Source organism: Rhincodon typus, chromosome 8 (assembly GCF_021869965.1).
Source record: "Rhincodon typus isolate 14 chromosome 8, sRhiTyp1.1, whole genome shotgun sequence".
In the NCBI taxonomy this organism is placed as follows: domain Eukaryota; kingdom Metazoa; phylum Chordata; class Chondrichthyes; order Orectolobiformes; family Rhincodontidae; genus Rhincodon; species Rhincodon typus.
Genome location: NC_063339.1, coordinates 12,302,383 through 12,324,560, shown reverse-complemented (window position 1 = coordinate 12,324,560; position 22,178 = coordinate 12,302,383). Strand labels below are relative to the sequence as shown.

General features: G+C 41.3%; 1 protein-coding gene across 7 annotated transcripts in view; it reads right to left on the bottom strand.

Annotated features, from left to right (window-relative positions):
• Window positions 1-22,047, bottom strand: part of lin52 (lin-52 DREAM MuvB core complex component) — a 77,912-nt gene extending 55,865 nt beyond the window's left edge. For 4 of the 7 annotated variants that reach the window (XM_048599960.1, XM_020521524.2, XM_048599964.1 and 1 more), the window contains exons 1-5: window positions 21,853-22,047; window positions 13,454-13,528; window positions 12,189-12,226; window positions 10,261-10,327; window positions 9,031-9,114 (exon numbers count right to left, since the gene is read on the bottom strand). In XM_048599960.1, the coding sequence (XP_048455917.1) occupies window positions 9,031-9,114; window positions 10,261-10,327; window positions 12,189-12,226; window positions 13,454-13,528; window positions 21,853-21,871 (283 nt within the window). In that variant the 5' untranslated portion in view covers window positions 21,872-22,047. Of the gene's footprint in view, window positions 1-2,103; window positions 2,161-9,030; window positions 9,115-10,260; window positions 10,328-12,188; window positions 12,227-13,453; window positions 13,529-15,411; window positions 16,319-21,852 lie in introns of those variants that run through there. The other 3 variants (XM_048599963.1, XM_048599962.1, XM_048599961.1) reach the window with 3 other exon arrangements.
• Window positions 22,048-22,178: the final 131 nt, after the last annotated feature.

Genomic DNA, 22,178 nt, shown 5'->3' with positions numbered 1-22,178 from the left:
ATGGAGAATCACAGAATCCCTACAGTGAGAAACAGACCATTTGGCCCATTGAATCCACACTGACCATCCAAAGAGCATCCCACTCAGACCCACCCGATCCCTGTAACTTTGCATTTCCCATGGCTAATCCACCTAGCCTGCACATCCCTGGACATATGGGCAATTTAGCACGGCCAATTGACCTAATCTGCACATTTTTGGACTCTGGGAAGAAACCAAAGCACCCAGAGGAAACCCACGTAGATACGGGGAGAATGTGCAAACTCCACACAGACCGTTGCCCAAGGCTGGAATGGAACCCGGTTCCTGGAGCTGTGAGGCAGCAATGCTAACCACTGAGCCACCATGCCACCCCAACGGTAATTAGCATAACCTGACAGTTTGACAAAATGAGGTGCCAAGCCATAAAAGGAGATATTAAGGTAGGATTTGTCAAAGTAGTTGTTTTGGAGAATCATCTCATAGAAGGAAAAAAAGATACAGAAAGTTACAGATAGAATTGCAGAACTTAGCAGGGATTGTCCACAATGTAGAAATGACGGAAACTGAGGATATGCAAAATACTGGAATTCAAAGATTGCAAGATCTAAAAAGGCTGTGGAGCTGGACGATATCACAGAGGTAGAATGATGCGAGACAATGGAGGGCTTTACAAATAAGGAAAGGAGCTTCAAAACCAAGAGCAATGTACATGTAGGTCAGCGAATTGGGGAATGATAGATGAATAGGAGTTCAGATGCAAGCAAGACAATTATGGTCAGCTCGAGTTTAAAGGAGCATTTAAGGTGGAAGGCCTACTTGGAATGTGTTGGAATAATTAAATCTAAAGGAAACATACAGAGAAAAATACAGTGCCTTGGAACGAATAACCTCACTTATACAGTCATAGAGTAATACAACATGGAAACAGGCCCTGTGGCCCATCTGCTCCATGCGAAACATGGTGCCCATTCTGCTAGTTCCAAGTGCCCACATTTGGTCCAAATCCCTTTAAACCCTTCCCATCCATGTACCTATCCACATGTTTTTTAAATGTTGCTATTGTACCTGTCTCAACAACTTTCGCTGGCAGCCCGTTCCATATACGCACCACTCTCTGCGTGAAGAAATTGCCCCTCAGGTCCTCCTTAAATCTTTCCTCTCTCACCTTAAACCTATGCCCTCTAGTTTTCAATTCCCCATCCCTGGGAAAAAGACTATATGCATTCATCCTATATATGCCCCTTATGATTTTATACATCTCAGTAAGATCACCCCTCATTCTCTTACGTTCCAAGGAATAAATTCCTATCCTGGCCAACCTCTCCCTATAACTCAGCATACTGGTCCTGGCAACATCCTCGTAAATCTTCTTTGCACACTTTCAAGTTTAACTAGGTCTTTCCTATAAAAGGGTGACCAAAACTGTGCACAATACTCCAAGTGCGGCCTCACCAACAACTTACACAACTGTAACATAACATCCCAACTCCTATACTCAATGCCTCGACCAATGGAGGTCAGTATGCTAAATGCCTTCTTCACCACCCTGTCTACCTGCGATGCCGTTTTCAACAACCTATGTACTTGTGTTCCTAGGTCCCTCTGTTCCACAATACTCCTCAGGACCCTACCATTTCCTGTATAAGTCCTACCTTGGTTTGACTTTGCAAAGTGCAACACCTCACACCCCAACCCCAACACCAACACATTGAATTGCACTTGCCAATCCTCAGGCCCACTTCCCCATCTGATCAAGATCCCTCTGTAATTTTTGATAACCTTCCTGGTAATCAACGATGCCTCCTAGTTTTGTATTATCTGCAAACTCACTAACCATGCCTTGTACATTCACATGCAGATCATTTATGTAAATAACAAATAACAAAGGTCCCAACACCAACCCATGTTTATGTATTCATATTCTGAGGAAATCTGTGAACGTCAAAGATAATCTTGGAAGTAAAACACCTGTTTTATTTGTGGAAAAGATCTTCTGGGTTGCTAATCAAACACAATACTTTTGGAAGTTTTTTTCCATTTTAAAAAGGTACATACATGGTTATGCCACATAGCTGGAGAAATGCAAAGACATAGGAAAATCTGGAAGATGGATGAACAGGTCATGGTATGAGTTCAGATGGCCCTCAAGAATGGGAATTGATCAGTTTGCATTCACGCCTTAAGAAAAGCAGTGGAAATTAATGAAAAGAAAACACTTAAACAAGTCCTTCACATCAGCACAACTAAGCATAACATGCTGCATAAATCTAACTATAAATACATCATCAAAATTGCTAGATAATTTAAATTACAAACTAAATTATAAATTGCAAACTACAGCTACAATTATATCATAAATTGACCTGCTTTGTCCAAATTATTTTCCTTAATACATCCACTAGATCCAATGATCTGTGTTGCAAAGACATCCAGTTTCTCCTAAACTCCAAATGCTACAATCTTTATCAAAATAAATAACGTTTTGCTGCATTCACCGGGTCAGAGTTATGCTCCAGTTCAAACAAATGAATAGTATTTTGAAGAAACAGTCTCTTATTTCAATTTGCTGATACATTGCCACAAGCCAGTCAAATAGGAGTTCAGAAAACGCTTTAGCTGCAAGTTTAACGTAGTGGTATCACCTTGTGGAGGCAACTTGCACTGCAGCAATCAATTTCATCCAGTTTAGCCTTTTTGAAAATTTTAATCAATGGTGTTTTAGCACACATGAAACTCTATTATCATGCTTGAAAGTCTCCAATTCATGATTCCATCTGCCCAATACAGAATGTGCAACCTTTCCCACATTCCACCTATCCAAGGCCAGACTGAAATATTGTCTTCGCATTGAGAATCTTGTCCTTTGTGTTGTGTAGCACAACTATAACAGAACAAAATTTAAACAGATCTGGAAACTGGAAACTAGCCATCCATGCGGTGCTGTGGACCATCAACAGTAGGAGAATAGTATTCAATTACAATCTGTGACTTCATAGCCCAGCATATTCTCCACTCTACTACTAAAAACTGAAAGAACTGCGGATGCTGTAAATCAGGAACAAAAACAGAAGTTGCTGGAAAAGCTCAGCAGGTCTGGCAGCATCTGCAAAGCAAAAATCGAGTTAACGTTTTGGATCTGGTGACCCTTCCTCAGTTCTATTGGTGGGGTGTTTAAAAGTCCCACCTTGATTCTCTGGGACTTCGCCCCAGTTGTTTGCTTATCTTTTGTGCTTGACTAGGCCTCACTGCTCACAGTGACCTCCCTCCACATACTCTGCATTAATACTCCTCACCCACTTATAGAGTCATAGAGTCACACAGCATGGATACACACCCTTCAGTCCAACCAGTCCATTCTGACCATAATACCAAAATAAACTAGTCCCACCTGCCTGCACTTGGCCCATATTCCTCCAAACATTTTTTATTCATGTACTTATCCAAATGTCTTTTACATGTTGTAACTATACCCGCATCCACCACTTCCTCTGTAAGTTCATTCCACACACGAACCACTCTCTGTGTTAAAAAGTTCCCCTCATGTTACTTAAAAATTCTAATGGCTCGTCTTCATTCTTCAAGCAGATCATGCCCTCCTACTCACCTCCATACCTGCCATTTTAACTTATGAGCTGCTATCCAAACCCACTGCTTCTCAAACCCTCCATGTCAATTAATGACGTTCCAAGCCAGTTGATCTGGTACACATACTATAAGACCATAAGACATAGGAGCAGAAATTAGGCCATTTAGCCCATTGAGTCTGCTCCGCCATCCAATCATGGTTGATAAGTTTCTCAACCCCATTCTCCCGCTTTCTCCCCATAACTCTTCATCCCCTGGACAATCAAGAACCTATCTATCTCCATCTTAAGTATACTCAATGACCTGGCCTCCACAGCCTCCTGTGGCAGTGAATTCCATAGATACACCTCTCTCTGGCCGAAGAAGGCTGTTCTCAAAGGCTGTGCCCTCAGGTCCTATTCTCTCCCTTTAATGGAAACATCTTCCCAACATCCATTCTGTCCAGGCCATTCAGTATTCTTTAAGTTTCAATTAGATCCCCGCCTCATCCTTCTAAACTCCGTCAAGTATAGACCCAAAGTCCTCAAATGTTCCTCATATGTTAAGCTTTTCATTCCTGGGACCATTCTCATGAACTTTCTCTGAACCCGCTCCAGGGCCAGTATATCTTTCTTGAGATATGGGTCTCAAAACTACGCACAATACTCAAATGTGGCCTGACCAGAGCCTTATAGAGCCTCAGAAGTACATCCCTGCTTTTATATTCAAGTCCTCTCAAAATAAATGCCAAACTTGCAGTTGACTTCCTAATTACTGACTCAACCTGCAAGTTTACCTGGAGAGAATCCTGGACTAGAACTCCCAAGTCTCTTTGCACTTCAGACCTCTGAATTTTCTCCCCATTTAGAAAATAGTCTGTTTCTATTCTTCTTACCAAAGTGCATGACCTCACACTTCCTCACGTTGTACTCCATCTGCCACTTCTTTGCCCACTCTCCTAACCTGTCCAAATTCTTCTGCAGCCTCCCCACATCCTCAATACTACCTATCCCTCTACCTATCTTTGTATCGTCTGCAAACTTAGCCAGAATGCCCTCAGTTCTTTCATCTAGATCATCTATGTATAAAGTGAAAAGTTGTGGTCCCAACACTGACCCTGTCGAATATCACTTACCATCCGCTGCCATCCTGAGAAAGACTCTTTTAACTCCACTCTCTGTTTTCTGCCAGACAATCAATCTTCGATCCATGCTAGTACCTTGGCACTAACACCATGGGCCCTTATCTTACTCAGCAGCCTCCTGCGCAGCACCTTGTCAAAGGCCTTCTTGAAGTCTAGATAGATAACATTCATTGGCTTTCCTTGGTCTAACTTGCTCGTTATTTCCTCAAAGAATTCTAACAGATTTGTCAGGCATGACCTCCCCTTGATGAAGTCACGGTGACTTTGCCCTATTTTACCATGCACTTCCAAGTATTCAGAAATCTCATCCTTCACAACGGACTCTAATATCTTAGATTGAGGTTAGGCTAATCGGCCTGTAATTTTCAGTATTTTGCCTTACTCCCTTTTTAAACAGGGTGTCATCTTAGCGATTTTCCAGTCCTCTGGGACCCTCCCTGACTCTAGCAATTCCTGAAAGATCACCACAAATGCCTCCGCTATCTCCTTAAGAACTTTGGGGTGTAGTCCATCTGGTCCCAGTGATTTATCCAACTTCAGGCCATTCAGTTTTTCTAGCACCTTCTCGTTGGTGATGGCCACCATACTCAGCTCTGCCCCATTGACTCTCTCAAATTTTTAGGATATTACTCGTGTCTTCCACTGTGAAGACTGATGCAAAGTAATTATTCAGTTCCTCAGCCATTTCCTTGTTCCCCACTACTATCTCTCCAGCGTCATTTTCCAATGGTCCAATGTCCACTTTTGCCTTTCCTTTGCCCTTTATATATCTAAAGAAACTCTTACAGTCCTGCTTATATTACTGGCTAGCTTACCCTCATATTTAATCTTCTCCCTCCTTGTTTCTTTTTTTTGTTGCCCTCTGTTGGTCTTTGTAACCTTCCCAATCCTCTAGTTTCCCACTGCCCTTCACCACAATATATGCTTTTTCTTTTGCTTTTATGCTATCCCTGACTTACCCTGTCAGCCATGGTTGCCTCATCCTCCCTGTACATGCTTCTTTTTCCTAGGGATGAATTTTTGCTGTGTCTCCTGAATTACTCTTAGAAACTCTTGCCATTGCTGTTCCACTGTCTTTCCTGCTAGGCTCCTCTCCCAGTCAGTTCCACCCAGCTCCTCCCTCAAGCCTCTGTAGTTGCCTTTATTCAGCTGTAATAGCTTTGATTCTATCTTCTCGCTTTCAAATTGCAGTGTAAATTCAATCATATTATGATCACTGCCTCCTAGGGTTCCTTCACCTTAAGCTCCCTTATCAAGTCTGCCTCATTACACAACACTAAATCCAGTATTGCCTGTTCCCCAGTGGGCTCCACCACAAGCTGTTCCAAAAAACCATCTCATGGACATTCCACAAATTCCTTTTCTTGCAATCCCCCATCAACCTGATTTTTCCAGTCCACTTGCATATTGAAATCCCCCATGATCGTCATAACCTTGCCTTTCTCACACATCTTTTCCGCCTCCTGGTGTATCTTGCACCGCAGCTCCTGACTACCTTTTGGAGGCCTGTACATAATTCCAACTATGGATTTTTTTTTAACCTCTGCTGTTCCTCAACTCTACCCACACAGATTCTACACCATCTGACCCTACTTCATTTCATACTATTGATTTAATTTCATTTTGTACTAATAAGGCAACCCCACACCCTCTTCCCATCAGCCTATCTTTTCGATAGGCTGTATATCCTTGGATAGTCAGCTTCAAATCCTGATCACCTTGCAGCCATGTCTCCGTGGTGCCCACCACGTCATATGTGCCAATTTTGATCTGCACCACAAGCTCATTTACCTTCTTTCTTACAATGCGTGCATTCAGTTATGGCACCTTCAGTCCTGTCTTAACCGTCCTTCTTCTCATTGTCATTCGTTTATCTAGTGTGCTTGAAGTTTGATTCCTAACTCTTTCCAAACACTCTGTCCTAGTTGTGTCTGTGCTGGAGACTTTAATAAACTCAAAGTACTGTGCAGAACTAATATGTGAAACAGCCTAACAACACCCATTCCTAATTCTCTGTTTAAAAAAAACTATTGTTACTACAAAACTTGTAAAAGTGACAATCAACCAAGCCTTTAAAGTATCACTAACAGAAGCTGTAAGCACTGAACACCTCTTCCTCCTGTGCGCTCATTGAGCTATTGACAATAGAGTCCAAGGAAAAAAAACTTATTATCACATTATAAAGCTGTAAATCATCTTGTCATTTGTGTCAACAAAGTAGTTCATACTTTTGTGAGTCTGCATTTTCCAAAAATTGTTGTCCTTGTCTAGAATTATTAGAATAGTATTCAGCAACAACCTCATGTAATTCAATTCTTTTAAAAAAGGGAGATTATCTTTAAGAACAGAAGGCTAGCTAAAGCACACACTCTGGGTTTTTTTTCTTGTTTAGTGTTACAGAGAGTGTGTGCTTTAGCTAGCCTTCTGTGGATTCTAGAAATCAGAAATAAAGTCAGAAATAGCTGGAAAATCTCATCAGGTTGGCAGCCTCTGTGGAGAGAAAGCAGAATTAATGATTTGTGTCCAGTGTCCTTTCTTCAGAACTCAGTAACACAATCTCAGTCCTGCTGAACATAGAGGGAGCCAGCCATGTAGCAAATGTTCAGCCCTACACTAAACCATGTAGATGAGGTCAGAATGAAATTCAAGTGGTGCTTATCTGTAAAGGAAATGATGCAAATCACAAATTCCGGGCCTGCTTTCTTTGGGAAACTTGGTCAGTATGGATGAGTTGGACTGAAGGGTTTGTTTCAGCGCAAAATGACTCTATGACTCTATGACTAATGTCACAATTTAACCTTTAGCCTCATCTCAGAATGTAGTCATAGAACTTCTGTTTACCAACTACCAATCGCTTCTCAATACACTGGCAGTAATTCACAATTTCTTAAATTGTGAACACCACCATAGATTGACATTGAATAAGTCTTCTGTCATTGATCACATTACTAAAGCTGCTGTGAACAGTGTCAACACAGTAATCTAATTTTGATTCTTGTACCACTTGAAAACATACAAGCATTGCTCTGACAATTTAGGAAATCAACTAACTGCTCAATTACATTACTGTCTTGTAATCAATCCCAGGGATCCATTACTCTCCATATTATCATATCCTCAAGTGAATCACGATACATATTACTCTGCAATTAAGACAATATCTAGTTTTGTGTAATCTTCAATCGGTCTCGTATCAGCATTATCATTGAATATTATTAGCTCTGTTTAATTTTTGTGAAATTACAAATTCTTTTTAACAAAAAGACCCAATCAGCTCATTCTTTTCTTTCACACTGTTAAGTTTATATTTGTTTGGCTTTTAATTCATCTTTTTTTAACCAACACAACCTTTCCTATATCTCTCACTCACCCCAATAACATTCTATTTTTGGGAGATATAATCCAGGACTGCTCTTCACCATACAAAATAAAGTGTAATCATGCGCCGCATATCCAAGATTCACAAGCACACTGAAAAGCTTGGATCCTGCAACTTTTTTACCACTTCAACTGTCCACCCTCAATTCCATCCCAATGTTTGAGTTGCACTCTGCTATAACTTACCCCAGTGGTATAACAGCTGCCAGGACCTGCCAGACACAAAATTTGCAACATACATATGAAAGAACTGGTTCCTGTCCTCATATAAAAACAATCACCCACCAGTACAAGTGGAAACTCTTTCAGCTAATAATACCTATTCTTGAATGTATTAGTCATATTTCATTAATACGTTGATATTATAGTTAAAATCTCAAACCATTTAAATTTTGCACCCTTATCCCAGTTTGGCTCCAGAAAGCAGATTTAATGCCTAGTCTTGACATTCCCCTCACCCCATGAGCATGCAAAGATCTAAATTCCATTTGTATGTAGCATACCTGCATTTCAGTGGTACGTGTGTTCTTGATTTAAACTATGTTGAGCTAAGCCTCATGAACACAAACACAGGATTATTATGGAAAATGAATAATCTTCATTTCTCAGTTTTAACCAAGGTTTTGAACAAGGATTCGGTAACACCTTAATCTTGCTGCCATATTTACTTCAAATTAGATATGGGAAATTTGGAATTGGCATACCCAACGTGAACACACAGAGGCAATACGGCAAACAAGAAAAGAACAGGACTGAGACTAGAAGGAAGTGTTGTTATAAGGCAGCAGTCCAAGAAACGTGAACATGAGCAGCCAAAAGCAACTATACTTTCCAAGCAGTACATGATCTGTCATCTGCATTTATAACCATGATTTTTTTCTTCTCTGGTAAACTATCGAGTTATTCCAAGCTTGCACTAGCATAATTACATACAATGATTTCCAACTAAAACAAACACTTACATTCATCCAGTCCCAATTGGTAAGCAAGATTCTGCAGCCCTCGTACTTTCTCCATTAAGTTAGCGGTAGTAAGACTTCCCAACTCTGTGATAGCAAACACATTTAATTAGGATATTGTATAGAAATGATATCCAAACCCATATATTCAATTGATACTCAAAGAAGCAAGTAAGAGAAAGTGCAAATTTACAACTTTGCAAATAGTCTAAAGCAAACTTTCATTTAAACTTTTCAAATATGCATGACACAAAGTTTTAGCAGATCTGTAGCTCGGGTTGTGGGCATGGTTGTTGACTTGCTTGCCGAGCTGGCTTGTTTTCATTCAGATGTTTCGTCACCATAGCATAGTGACGAAACATCTGAACAAAAACAAGCCAGCTTGGCGAGCAAGTCAACAACCTCATGCATGACACATTTTTCGCTGCAGAACAAGAGAGATTCTGAAAAGAAAACTACACAAAACAAAGCGAAACCACTCATTTCCATTTAGTTTTACGAGCTTCCTATACAAAACAATGTAATACTTCACAATTAGGAAACAGATACCAGAATTGTGACAAGGATGTTTGTGGAAAATTGTTAATGCTCAGTTTTTAAAAACAGGATTTAAATGATATAATAAAACTTGCATATTCAAGGAGGATTGAGAAATGGTGGCAAATTCTTCTCCTATCTCCTCTCTTAATCTTTCCAGTTTACATAACCAGGGATCAAAGAATTAGCCACTTGATATGCTAATTGCAAAAGAACCAAATTGATTTATTAACCATTCCTCTCAAGTACCTCTATGTTCTCATTCTAAAAATTAATGCTGAATACTGAATATCACTATCACACAATCACTCTTAAAATTTCAAATCCTGTCACTGTGAGGGTAATCTAACTCTCTCTTTATATGAACTTTTCCTTGTTTGTTTCTAAATTATCTGCTAGCTCTTTTTAAACATATTATTTCTCAGCACTAGACATCCTTTTCACCTCCATAATGCACATTCTATGTTCTTTGTGTTTCTCTTTACTATTCTTAATCATATTTGCACAATATATCTCCTTTATAAAGTGTTTAAGGACATTCTAAGGTTCTAAAAGGTGCTATATAAATGTAACTTATTCCTTCTTCACAGCTCTCACCTATAGCATCTTAGTTTTGTATTGCCAAGGTTTTGTTGCTTTGAATAACCCTGCATTTTACAACAAATAATTAAGGCTGATAGTAAACATAGTAAATACCTTTCAGCATGTCAATATCATCTTTTTCAAGTTCTGCCATCCATTTGGGTGGAGAGCTGGTAATAGGCTACAAAACAAAAATGGAAAAATGCAAAGACTAAATCTGTTTTACTGAATTGTATATTTTGCTTTGAGAGAATGGGTGGCACAGTGAATTAACACTGCCTTTTTGCCATACAGATTGATACTCACACCCCCATTGATACTCATACCCACCTGGAATAAACAGATGAAAATAATGTTACTGTACATATCATTGCGGGAGATTCAAGAGTTGAGAAAATACCATTGTAGTGATTGGAATAAGGGCCTGGTGGAGGTCATTGACTATGAGATCCTTGATTGGGGTTGTTAACCTGGGCCAATCGGGGAGCCCTGGCTGACAGACATAAACAGGAGATTCAGAGACTCTCCTCATTCTAGGGACTGGCTCTGAGCCGGGTGGGCAGAGCCCATGTACTGTACACATATAAATAAAAGATGACTTGTGACAGGATACAGGCCCCTGAAGTATTTCAACTGTCAAAGCTAATAGGAGGAAAGGGAGTGGAAGGTGTGTTACAGAGCTATTCAGTATGGACTGAGGAATGGTAATGTACAGGAAACACTGAGTCAGCTTGAACTGGCCATTTTTTGGTTGATAGACTATAACTTAGTAGGGTATCAAAGGATCAGCACTAGAGCCTCAGCTACCGATAGTTTTTATCAGCAGTTTAGTTAAGAAGGCCAAGTGTATAGCATCTAAGTTTGCCAACAATACAAAGTCAGGCAGGAAAGTAAGCAGACAGATGTAAAGAGGCCTCCAAGGAGACTTTACTTGCCCATCCCTGCACATTAGGCTTGTATTCAGCAGGCAGGGATGATGGTGGGGGTGTGGGTGTGGCAGCATGTATAGCAAACAGTGAGAAAAATAGGAAAGATGGAGGCCATTTCATTTACAGGGGCTCCCTTGTGTTGTATACTGGCCTCCTCCTGGCCCCCTCACCTCACCATCCTCCCCCAAACCTTGGTATTTCATGTCAGACAGTAATATATTTTTAGACACCAAGGGAATGAAGAGACATGGGTATAACGCAGGAAGGAGTAACTAAGCTCAGCCATGATCTTACTGAATGGTGCAATATGTGCAACAAAATAGACTACTACTGCTCCTATTTCTTACAGTCTTGTGGCATTATCTGTAGGTGGGTTTCAAATTGATATAAAAAGAGAATATATCCTATGTTATTCAACTAATGGGATTAATTTTAAAAGAAATTGTTTTTGACAAAGTTTCATTTCAATTGAATAAACAATTATGTAATTTTGCTCTAGAAACTAAAGACTCTGGAAAGACTGAGCTTTTATTGTTTGATTGGAGCCAAGCATTATACAAGGGTAGATTGAAAGAAACTTTTCCCCTTGGTAGAGGGATCAATGACCAGGGCAGTATAGATTTAAAGTAAGGGCAGGAAGTTTAGCAGGGATGTGTGGAAACCTTTCTTCCCCTAGAGGGCAGTGGGAATCTGGAACTCCGCCTGTAAGGGTGATAGAGGCAAAAACCCTCATAACATAACTAGTATTTAGATGTAAACTTGCGATGCTAAAGCTTACAACACTACAGGCCAAGTGCTAGAAGATGAGGTTGGAATAATAAGATATTTCTGTTTGACCAGCACAGACTCGAAGAGCCAAAAGACCTTTTTCTGTCCTGCAGTCCTCTATGACTCCATAAACCATCTACAATTATGGAAATGACATTCCTTTTGTAATAACTTTAGCAGGCTTTTTTTTCCAACAGGAATTCTAATTTTGCACAAATTATTTACTTTTTACTGAAGAATTTCTCAAATTTTTGGCCTGCACTAATATTGTGGAACATATTAATAATGGAAACTGCAAAAGCAACTACAATATATCTAATCATTTATCAGGACCAAGATACTTACACTCTTGAAAGATGCTGCAAATTCTGCTACACCTGGCACTGAAAGATACAATGAGATTGTGTGATTTTTTTTTAAAATGCTATCTACGTGAAAAGAGTCAGTATTGAATTACAGAATACTGTTTCTCTTGGGCGACTTCATGGCAGATCCAGCACAGCACACAGGCAGGAAATTGCTCTTTGCTCTGTCCTAATATTGTGCCCCAGAAATAGGATATATCTTCAGAACTTTGTGAGATTTTTTTAGTATCTCATACCAGCTATCTCACCTTGGAATTAAACCGCCAAATTTGGAACAGTTTTTGCACACCAGGAACTGGATTTGGACATCACAAGTGTATTTCACACTGGAGTCTTGCAACAAGGTAAGACAGGAGGCTTTTTATCATCAATAGTCTAAGCTTAAATCTCTGCAAGAATAATGTACTATCTTATTCCCCATCCTTTTTAGGAAGCGACACTTGAGAACAATGTACTTTATACAGAGGTTATGTCACACACATCCCCTATATTGCATAATACAAACATTCTGCTTGTACCAACCTTCCTTACTTTCATTAATGTCTGTTAATTTTTACAAATCTCTACTGTAATTTTGAGCAGTGTGTGGCTCAGTGATTAGTACTGCTGCCTCACAGCACGAGTGACCTGGGTTCAATTCCACCCTCAGGCGACTATCTGTGTGGCGTTTGCACATTCTCCCCATGACTGCATGGGTTTCCTCTGGGTGCTCCAGTTTTCTCCCACAGTCCAAAGACATACAGGTTAGGTGGATTTGCCATGCTAATTTGCCCATAGTGTCCAGAGATGTGCAGGCTAGGTGGATTAGCCATGGGAAAAGTGAGGTTACAGGGGTAGGGTAGGGTGGTGGCTATGGGTGGGATGTTCTTTGGAAGGGTTGGTGTGGACTTGATGGACCAAATGGCCTGCTTCCATATTGTAGGGATTCTACGATTTGCAACAATTTAAGAAACATCTTTTGCTACTGTGAGCTATACAGCCCACCAGTTGCCTGTGGCTTTTTAGCCCATAGTTCTGCTGTAGATTGCGATACAAAAGTGGAATCCAATCCACACCCTGCATTGTCCTGTAGGGTGTGCTTACTCACTGTGGACTCTCTTGTGGCAGGCACTGCTGCCTCTGTGAAATGTTTGGTTTATTTCATAGGTGATGCACCATTTGCATCTTGTGGTACTAATGAGATCTCATACTTTTAATCCATATGGTATTATATAGGGTTTTCAAATCATCATAGAAATATCTTACTTTGTTCTGGCCATAAATCTGGTGAAGCTCTATCCAACTTCTCAAAGCTCAGCAAAGACTGCTCCAAATCTGCACCTGATGGCATTGAACCAAAATATTAGATAAGAGGCCAGAATGATTTAAATTATATATTTTACAAAAAAACGTTTGTGGCTGAGTAGCAAGAACTAGAAGTAAGAAAAATTAGATGAAATTAATACATTCTAACTGTTACATGCAGTACTTGAATCTCTACAATCCTTTCAGAACTCCGTATCCAATTTTCAAAACTTCAGTACTGAATTTATGTAGGAAAGTCCTGAGTGCTGTAAACATAGTTTAACCCTTGAGGTACTGGCAAACAAATGAATTTCTGAGTCTTGCTGTTTTATAACTATTTTTATAACTGAGCATCACCTCTGCAGTGAGACAGAGTAACAGAAACTGCCTCAGCAGCATTATACCCATTCAGTTTAACATACTAGCAAAGTGAGCACTACCAACTCAAGGATTTTAATTCAAAGTAATAAACTAGTAAGGCTTCTTTTTAAACACACAACATGGTGACAGACAGACTTCAGAAACTTGGTCCCTCACCACAAACTACCGCATAACACCTACAATTACATAGTCAATAGCCATTTTATATGTTTAAATAGGCAGTTTCAATATTAAATGTTGACATAAAAGGATTACTAATGCATGGAAACAAAGAGGTGTACATAACCCGTTTTGTTGTAATAATATACTAATCAATCAGCGAGTAAAAAGTCAAAGATCACTGGAAAATAGAACAGAAAAGGTCATTCAGCCACTTGAGTCTCTTTCACCATTGAATTAGAACTTGGCTTTAGTGTATCTTCATGTATCTACCTGCCTTAGCTCTAAATTGCTTAACATGCATGCCTAGCAAAAAAATCTACCAATCTCAGTTTTGGAATTTTCAATTCACTTCCAACTAACAAACTCTTTGGAAAGAGATTTCCATGGTCCTTTGTGTGAAGTACTAAACATCACCCTTCATCTTCAAGCAACTTTTACGTGGACCAGGTCCGCAGATATGAATCAGTGTGCATTTGAAAAGTCTTGCAGTGTATTTACTATTAATGTTAGAAGCCTATATTTAGAATCTTCAGTAAATTATGGCATATTTACAGGCAGTTTCCATTATACACGTTAAACATATAGCATCATTTTGATATTCATATCAACGTCGTGGACATTGGTGGCTGGCCAGTGTTTCTCATCCGTCCTTATGTGCCCTTGAGAAGATGGTGGCGAACTGCCTTTTTGAACCAGTATAGTCTACGTGCTGTAGGTTGCTAGGGAAGTAATTTCAGGATTTTGACCCAGCAATAGTGAAGGAATAGCAATATTTCTCCAACTCAAGATGGTGAGTGACTTGCCGGGAAACTTGCAGATGGTGGAGTTCCCATGTATCTGCTGCCCTTGTCCTTCTAGACGGAAGGGGTCATGGGTTTGGAAGGTGCTGTCTAAGGATCTTTGGTGACTTTCTGCAGTGTACCTTGTAGGTAGTACACACTGCTACTACCAAGCATCCATGGTGAAGGGCATGGATGCTTGTGGATGTGGTGCCAATCAAGTTGGCTGCTTCTGTCCTGGCCAGTGTCAAGCTTCTTGAGTGTTGATGGAGCTCCACCCATTCATGCAAGGGCAGACTATTCCATCACACTCCTGTCTTGTGCTTTGTAAATGGTGCACAGGCTATGGGGAGTCAGGTGAGTTATCCACAGCAGTATTTCTAGCCTCTGACCTGCTCTTGTAGCCATTGAGTTTATGTCACAAGTCCAGTTGAGTTTCTGGTCAATGGTGACCCCCAGAATGTTGAGAGTGGATACTTCAGTGATTCATTGAATGTCAAGGGGCGTTGCTTAGATTGAGTTTTATTGAACATGGTCATTGCCTGGCACTTATGTAAAGTCATAGAAGTCTACAGCATGAAAACAGGCCCAACTTACCCATGCGGCACAGTTATTACTTGTCACTTGTCAGCCCAAGCCCGGATATTGTCCAGATCTTGTTGCATTTGAACATGCACTGCTTCAGTATCTGAGGAGTTGTGAATGATGCTGAATATAATTCAATCACTGGCGAACATCCCCCTCCAACTTCTTACATTATGATGAAGAGAAGGTCATTGATGAAGCAGCCGAAGATGGTTGGGCCTGGGATAACACCCTGAGGAACTCCTGCCAAGATGTTCTAGAGCTGAGATGACTGACCTCCAATAACCAGAATCATCTTCCTGTGTTGTGGAGGTGCCGGTGTTGGACTGGGGTGGACAAGGTTAGAAAGGTCAGACCTTATCTTCCTATGTGCCAGGTGTAACACTAGCCACTGGAGAGTTTGTCCCCAATACCCATTGACTCCAGTTTTGCCAGGACTTCTTGATGCCACAATCAGTCAAATGCAGCCTTGACATCAAGAGCTATCACTCTCATGTTACCTGTCTTACAATCTCTAATAGCAATGTATGTGGAGAGTCAAGTAAATGAATCTTGCTGTGTAGCAGTAATTAACAAGGTCTATAAAATAATTAACTGCATAGTGTAAACAGTAGATTACAAGTTGGACAAGCTAAATGATCAAACCTTATAGTGCACTGGTCAAACTGCATCTTAAATTCTGCATTCAGTTCTGATTGGCAAGAAATAACACAGACAGTAACAAGTCCTGGAAGCTATATAGAGAAGAGTCACAAGCTATGCTCCAGAATCAAAAGACAGAAGCTTGGAAAAAATTGACATTTTAGCACTGATGGAAGATATCGAAGGGTTGATTTAATAGAGGCATGTAAGGCTGAATTGAAAAAGTTAAAGAAATATTGAGTTGTTATGTAATTGAATCAAACTGGTCAGTTCGAAAAATTAAGAAGCAATATAAATTCAATGGTTTAATTTTTAAGTGATGCAGTTACAGAGTGACCTGGAACAAAAATTGCCGGAGAAACTCAGCAGGTCTGGCAGCATCTGCTAAGAGAGAAAGAATAGTAATATTGAGTCCAAACTATTCTTTGGAACTGGCTTCACATACACAAATCTTTGAAGACTTTTTTTTAACAACCTTGTCAAACAGGCCCCAAATAGAAGTTTAAAGTACAAGAGCAAGAAAATCATGATAAATCTTTATAAATTATTGGTAAGATTTCAGTTGGAAACATTCCACAGCATCCACTCTGACAACCACACATTTTACGTAGGTTTTCAAGCCTTTACAAAGGGGATTTTATATTTATTCATTCATGGGTTGTGGGGGCATTCAAGAGTCAGCCATATTGGTTTGTGGTCTCATTTAAGCCAGCCCAGGTAGGATTGTAGATATCCATCTCTAATGCCATTAGTAAACCAAATGCGATTTTTGTAACAATTGGCAGTGGTTGCATAGTCACCATTGGCTAGATTTCTTTCTATTAAATTCAAAATTTGCCCTCCACCATTGTGGGATTTGAACCAATGTCCAAAGAATATTATCCTGAGGTTCCAGATTATTAGGCAGTATCATTGATATTGTTCTCTTTAAACAGAGAAAGTTAAGAGTGTCCAATTCACATAACATTTGATAAAGTAAATAGGAGAGATTATTTTCATCAGCAGGCAAAATACTTGGCAAAAATGTTGGCTGGGATGTTATGGTGTCAGAGGATCAAAAATTTTGTTTACACAGCAACTTGACATAGGGCATTTCAGATAATGTCAAGGAGTGGAGAAACAGATTCAATTGAATCTTTTAAAATTGAATTTGTAAAATAGAGAAAATATTTTCACAGCCATGGGGAAAGAGGAAGGGACTGTGATGAGTTGGATAACTCTTTTATATAGGCATGACAGACCGAAAATGCAGTAATGACACGATGTTTCAAGATGGCTTCAAGACAACAGAGAACTTCAATTCAATCAAAAAGTTACTGAGCAAAGTACAAGACTGTGCCGGCAAAAAACAAACCTAGAACGATTCACAACAAAAGTAATTTAGATGTTAAAGCAGGAAGTGTGGATTAGAGTGGAACAGAATACCCCTGGATTAAAAATTAAGCTGAGGCATTGGTGGTAATGCTATAAGGGCGTGTAACAAATAGACCTGTCAAATTCTGACAACAATGTAGTTTAAGTTTCACAGTAAAACCTTTACTCTAACATAACTAATGGAGCAGGGGAATAAGAGGAATTAAACCCAAATTTAAATCTAGTTTTAACCGCTCCTGTAGTGATTGTAACAAGTTTAGCCAGTTGGATATCATAGAAATAACATAGTGAGGAATTGGAGGAACACAGCAGGCCAGGCAGCATCAGAGGAGCAGGAAAGTTGATGTTTCGGGTCGGGACCCTTCTTCAGAAATGGGGGAGGGGGAAGGGAGCTCTGAAATAAATAGAGAGAGGAGGGATGGGGGTGGGGAAGGTAGGTGATAGGTGAGTGCAGGTCGGCAGTGGTGGGGATTGGTCAGTGAGGTGGGAGGAGCGGATAGGTGGGAGAGAAGATGGACAGGTTTGTTAGGTCAAGGAGGCAGGGATGAGAGGGAGGGTTGGTCATGGGATGTGGGAAGATTTGAAACTGGTAAAGTCCACATTGAGAACATTAGGTTGTAGGCTCCCAAGGCAGAATATGAGGTGCTGCTCCTCCAGTTTCCGGGTGGTGTCATTGTGACATTGGAGGCGGCCCAGGGTTGACATGTTGCCGAATGGGAGGGGGAGCTAAATGGTTTGGAATTGTAAGGTTGTCATTTGTCGCGAACAGAGCACAGGCGCTCTACAAAGCAGTCTCTGAGCCTCCACTTGGTCTCACCGATGTAGAGGAGGCCACATCAGGAGCAGCGGATGCGATAGACCACATTGGCAGATGAGCAGGTGAACCTCTGTCTGATGTGAAAGATTTTTTTGGTTCCTTGGATGGAGGTGATGGGGGAGGTGTGGGGGCAGGTGTAGCACTTCTTCCGGTTGTAGGGAAAGGTGCCGGGTGTGGTGGGGCTAGTGGGGAGTTTGGAGTGGACGAGAGAGTCGCGGAGAGCACGGTCCCTACGGAAGGCAGATAGGGGTGGGGAGGGAAATATGTATTTGGTTGTGGGGTCAGATTGCAGGTGGCGGAAGCGGCAGGGAATGATACGTTGAATCCGGAGGTTAGTGGGGTGATACGTGAGGACAAAGGGGATTCTGTCTTTGTTTTTGTTGCAGGGAGGAGATGTGAGGGCAGAGGTGCAGGAAACACAAGAGATGCGGTCAAGAGCATTTTCGACCACTGAAGGGGGAATGTTGCTGTCCTTGAAATAAGAGGACTCCTGGGATGTTCGGGAGTGGAATGCCCCATCTTGGGAGCAGAAATGGCAGAGGCAGAGGAATTGCATCAGCTGTTCTTACTATCTCTCAGTGGATATCATAGAATATGAGTTCCCTGACTGGGGAATGTTAATCCGGTCCAATCAGTGAACCCTAGCTGACAGCTGGCTGTAACAGAACTGGATCAATGTCGAGAACTCTCCACTTGTAATTAAGATGACTTGGTGATGGGATAACGGTCTCTGTGGAGTTATTTCAGTGGTGACAAGAGAAAAGCACGTTCTGAAGAAATTTGCTTGCAACAGTTGTCTTTAAAGTTGGGGTAAGCATTTCTGACATTATGTCGTTATTTGGGAAGCTTGACTCGTTCGATCCTGCCATTGAAAATTGGGCCCAGTACGTGGAAAGAACGTATTATATTTTTCCGGGCAAATGACATTGGGGCAGATGAAAAGTAACGAGTAATTCTCCTGACAGATTATGGACCTGCAGCTTTTTTGGTTATTAGAAGCCTAACTTTCCCTGAGGCACCAGATACTAAAACCTTTCAACAGTTGTTGGATTTCACGAAGGAATATTATGACCCCAAGCCTCCTCTAATCCTGATACGCCATCAGTTTTACTTGGCTATTTCTGCACCAGGGGAATATGTATTGGGATTTTTGGCCGAGAGTCTGTTTGGTGCGTGGAATTAATGACGTAACCATGCTATGATTACGTAGGTAAATTTGTAATCATAACAGAAAACAAGCTTCTGCTTGGTCTACTTAAACAGGACAAGGCAGTGCCGCCCATAGCTTCAAACCAAATTCAGCAGTGACCTCTAATACTAAATGCATATAGTTTCAAGTTGGAACACTGTCCAGGAGGCCAAGTAGCAAATGCGGGTGCATTGAGCTGCCTCCACTGGCAGATACACCACAGTGGTACCACCATCAGAAGAGTCCATAATGTTTTCAAATCTTCTGGACACACTTGCAGTCACAGTTGACAATATCAGACTTTGGACTCAGAAATATCCGGTCCTGGCAAAACTGAAACAGCTGGTGGTGATGGGGGAAGCCAAAGGGCCATCACAACCAAAACTGAAACATTTTTGGACCAAGAGAGACCAGATCACAGTAGATGACGGCATATTATTTGGGGAGTAAGTGTGATTGTCCCAAGCAAAGGCCACCACCAGATACCGGCTGAACTCTACTGGGTATTCCAAAGAGAAGATGTTAGCAAGAAGTAACATTGTTCTGAAGTGTCACTGGACCTGAAACATTAACTTTGCTTTCTCTCCACACATGCTGCCAGACCTGCTGAGCTTTTAAAGCAATTTCTGTTTTTGTTTCGGATTTCTAGCATCTGCAATTCTTTTGGTTTTTATTGGGAAGTAATGTCTGTTGGCCAAGATTGGATGCAGACATGGCTGCATTGGTGGGCGAGTGCACAGTGTGCCAACAAAGATGAAAATTACCACTAACAGCTCCCCCACATTCGTGGGAATGCCCTGGAATTAGTTACACGTCAACTATGCAGGTTCTTTCATGGGCTTGACATTCTTAGTCGTTGTGGACACCCACTCAAAGTGGCTGCATGTCCACAGAGTTCATTTGTCAAACATGAGGATGATGGTAGAAAGACACAGACTGCTGGAAGTATTGGTCACAGATAACGAGCCATCATTTACCAGCAGGCAACGTGAATATTTCCCAAAAGTCAAATGGTATTTTTCATACAAGGACAGCTCCATACCATCCGTCACCAAATGACATGGCATAAAGAGCAGTGCAAACTTTGAAGACAGGCTGAAAGAAACAACCCACAGCATCACTAGATACCAAACTATCCCAATTCCTATTTGATTATAGGACCACCCATCATGTAACCACAGGGATAGTTCCAGCAGAGTTGCTAATGGGAAGACGACTCTGTTTAAATCTTATCTTCACAGATCCGGGGGAACGAGGGTGAAACAGCATCAAGAATGCCAATGCCAGACTCAAGACTGTACTAAGTGAGAAAGACAGTTTATTTCAGGGGACAAAGTTTGGTGTAGGAACCAAAGGAATGGCGCTAAAAGGCATAGTCAACACGTGTTCAGGTCCAGTGATGTATACAGTTCAGGTAGGTATGATGATCCTGAACAAGCACGTGGACCAAATGAAAGCTGCAAACTTGCAAACGGTGCAGGACCAAAACATGTCCAGTTCCTTGACTGCCTTTCTGATTGTTCCAGAACCCGTGGGTTCGCCCTCTCCGTCAAGCGTTGAAGATACCGTAGAATCTGAGATGGATGTGGCAGATGTCGCCACCTTGACATCACAGTCGCCTGAAGAGAATGAACTTCTTCCAAGACACACCGGGCACAAGTGGCGTGCTACTGTGCATTACATACCACCCATATCCAAGGCAGAGTTGGAGGAGTCTGAGCCGGTGAGCTACGATAAAAGAAACACACCAGCCTATATTCTCAGACTCAGAGGGAGAGGGGTGTAATGATTGTAACAATGTCAGCCAGGTGGACCTCAAAGAATATGAATTCCCTGATTATGGATGTCAATCTGTTCCAAAGAGGGAGGCCTGGTTGACAGATAAAACAGAAGTGTTAGACATCCTGCTCACTCTGAGAGCTGGCTCTGAGTTAGTGTCAAGGACTTTCCACATCTAAATAAAGGGTGACGTGGTGACAGGATACTGGCCTCTGTGGAGCTATTCCAGCTTTCCAATCTCTCACCTAAACATCTCGGCTGGTAGATGCAATTGAGGGTAAGCAGGATTGCTGTGGCGACCCGCCAACATCTTAAAGGAGGAAAGGGAATAATTAAAAGAAAACAAACAGATGCGCACGCTGGAGATCTGAAAGAAAAAAAAACAAGGAAACGTTGGAGAAACAGCGCAGGTTTGTGGGAAGAAAACTCTCCCTGACTTGAAACGTTAACTCTGCTTTCTTCCCACAGATACTGCCGAAGAAAAACCATTACAGCGTAAATAAAAGACCATAATTTTTGTTTTCTGTTCAAGTTGTCCCGGTTCTGAGAGGATGAAGCAGCCAGATAGCAAGATCGAGTGCCCAGTGTCTAGAAGCGCGCTCTCTCATTCTCTCACACACTCTCTCTGTCGCAGAAGCAAATTAGAATTTACCCGCACTCGGCGACGCCATCTTCCCCGGACCGTCACATGATCCACTCGCCGCCAGTCCCCAGAACAAAACAAACACCAGCGAATTATTTCCTTTCGAACGGAATAGTCGTTTCCGATTTCAAACGCGCCATTTAGGGGGTGTAGATTTAAAAAAAAAACAAAATGCGTGCAAAAAGTTAGCGCCTCGACCGTTAGCCGTCGGGAATCTCGCGTGATTAGTGGGTGGGGGGCGGGCGCGTTTTCTGACGGACGTCCACATTGGCCGATCGGAATCGGGAACTGGCGTGTCACGTGGTCCGGCGTATCGCCAATTGGCGTTTGGATGG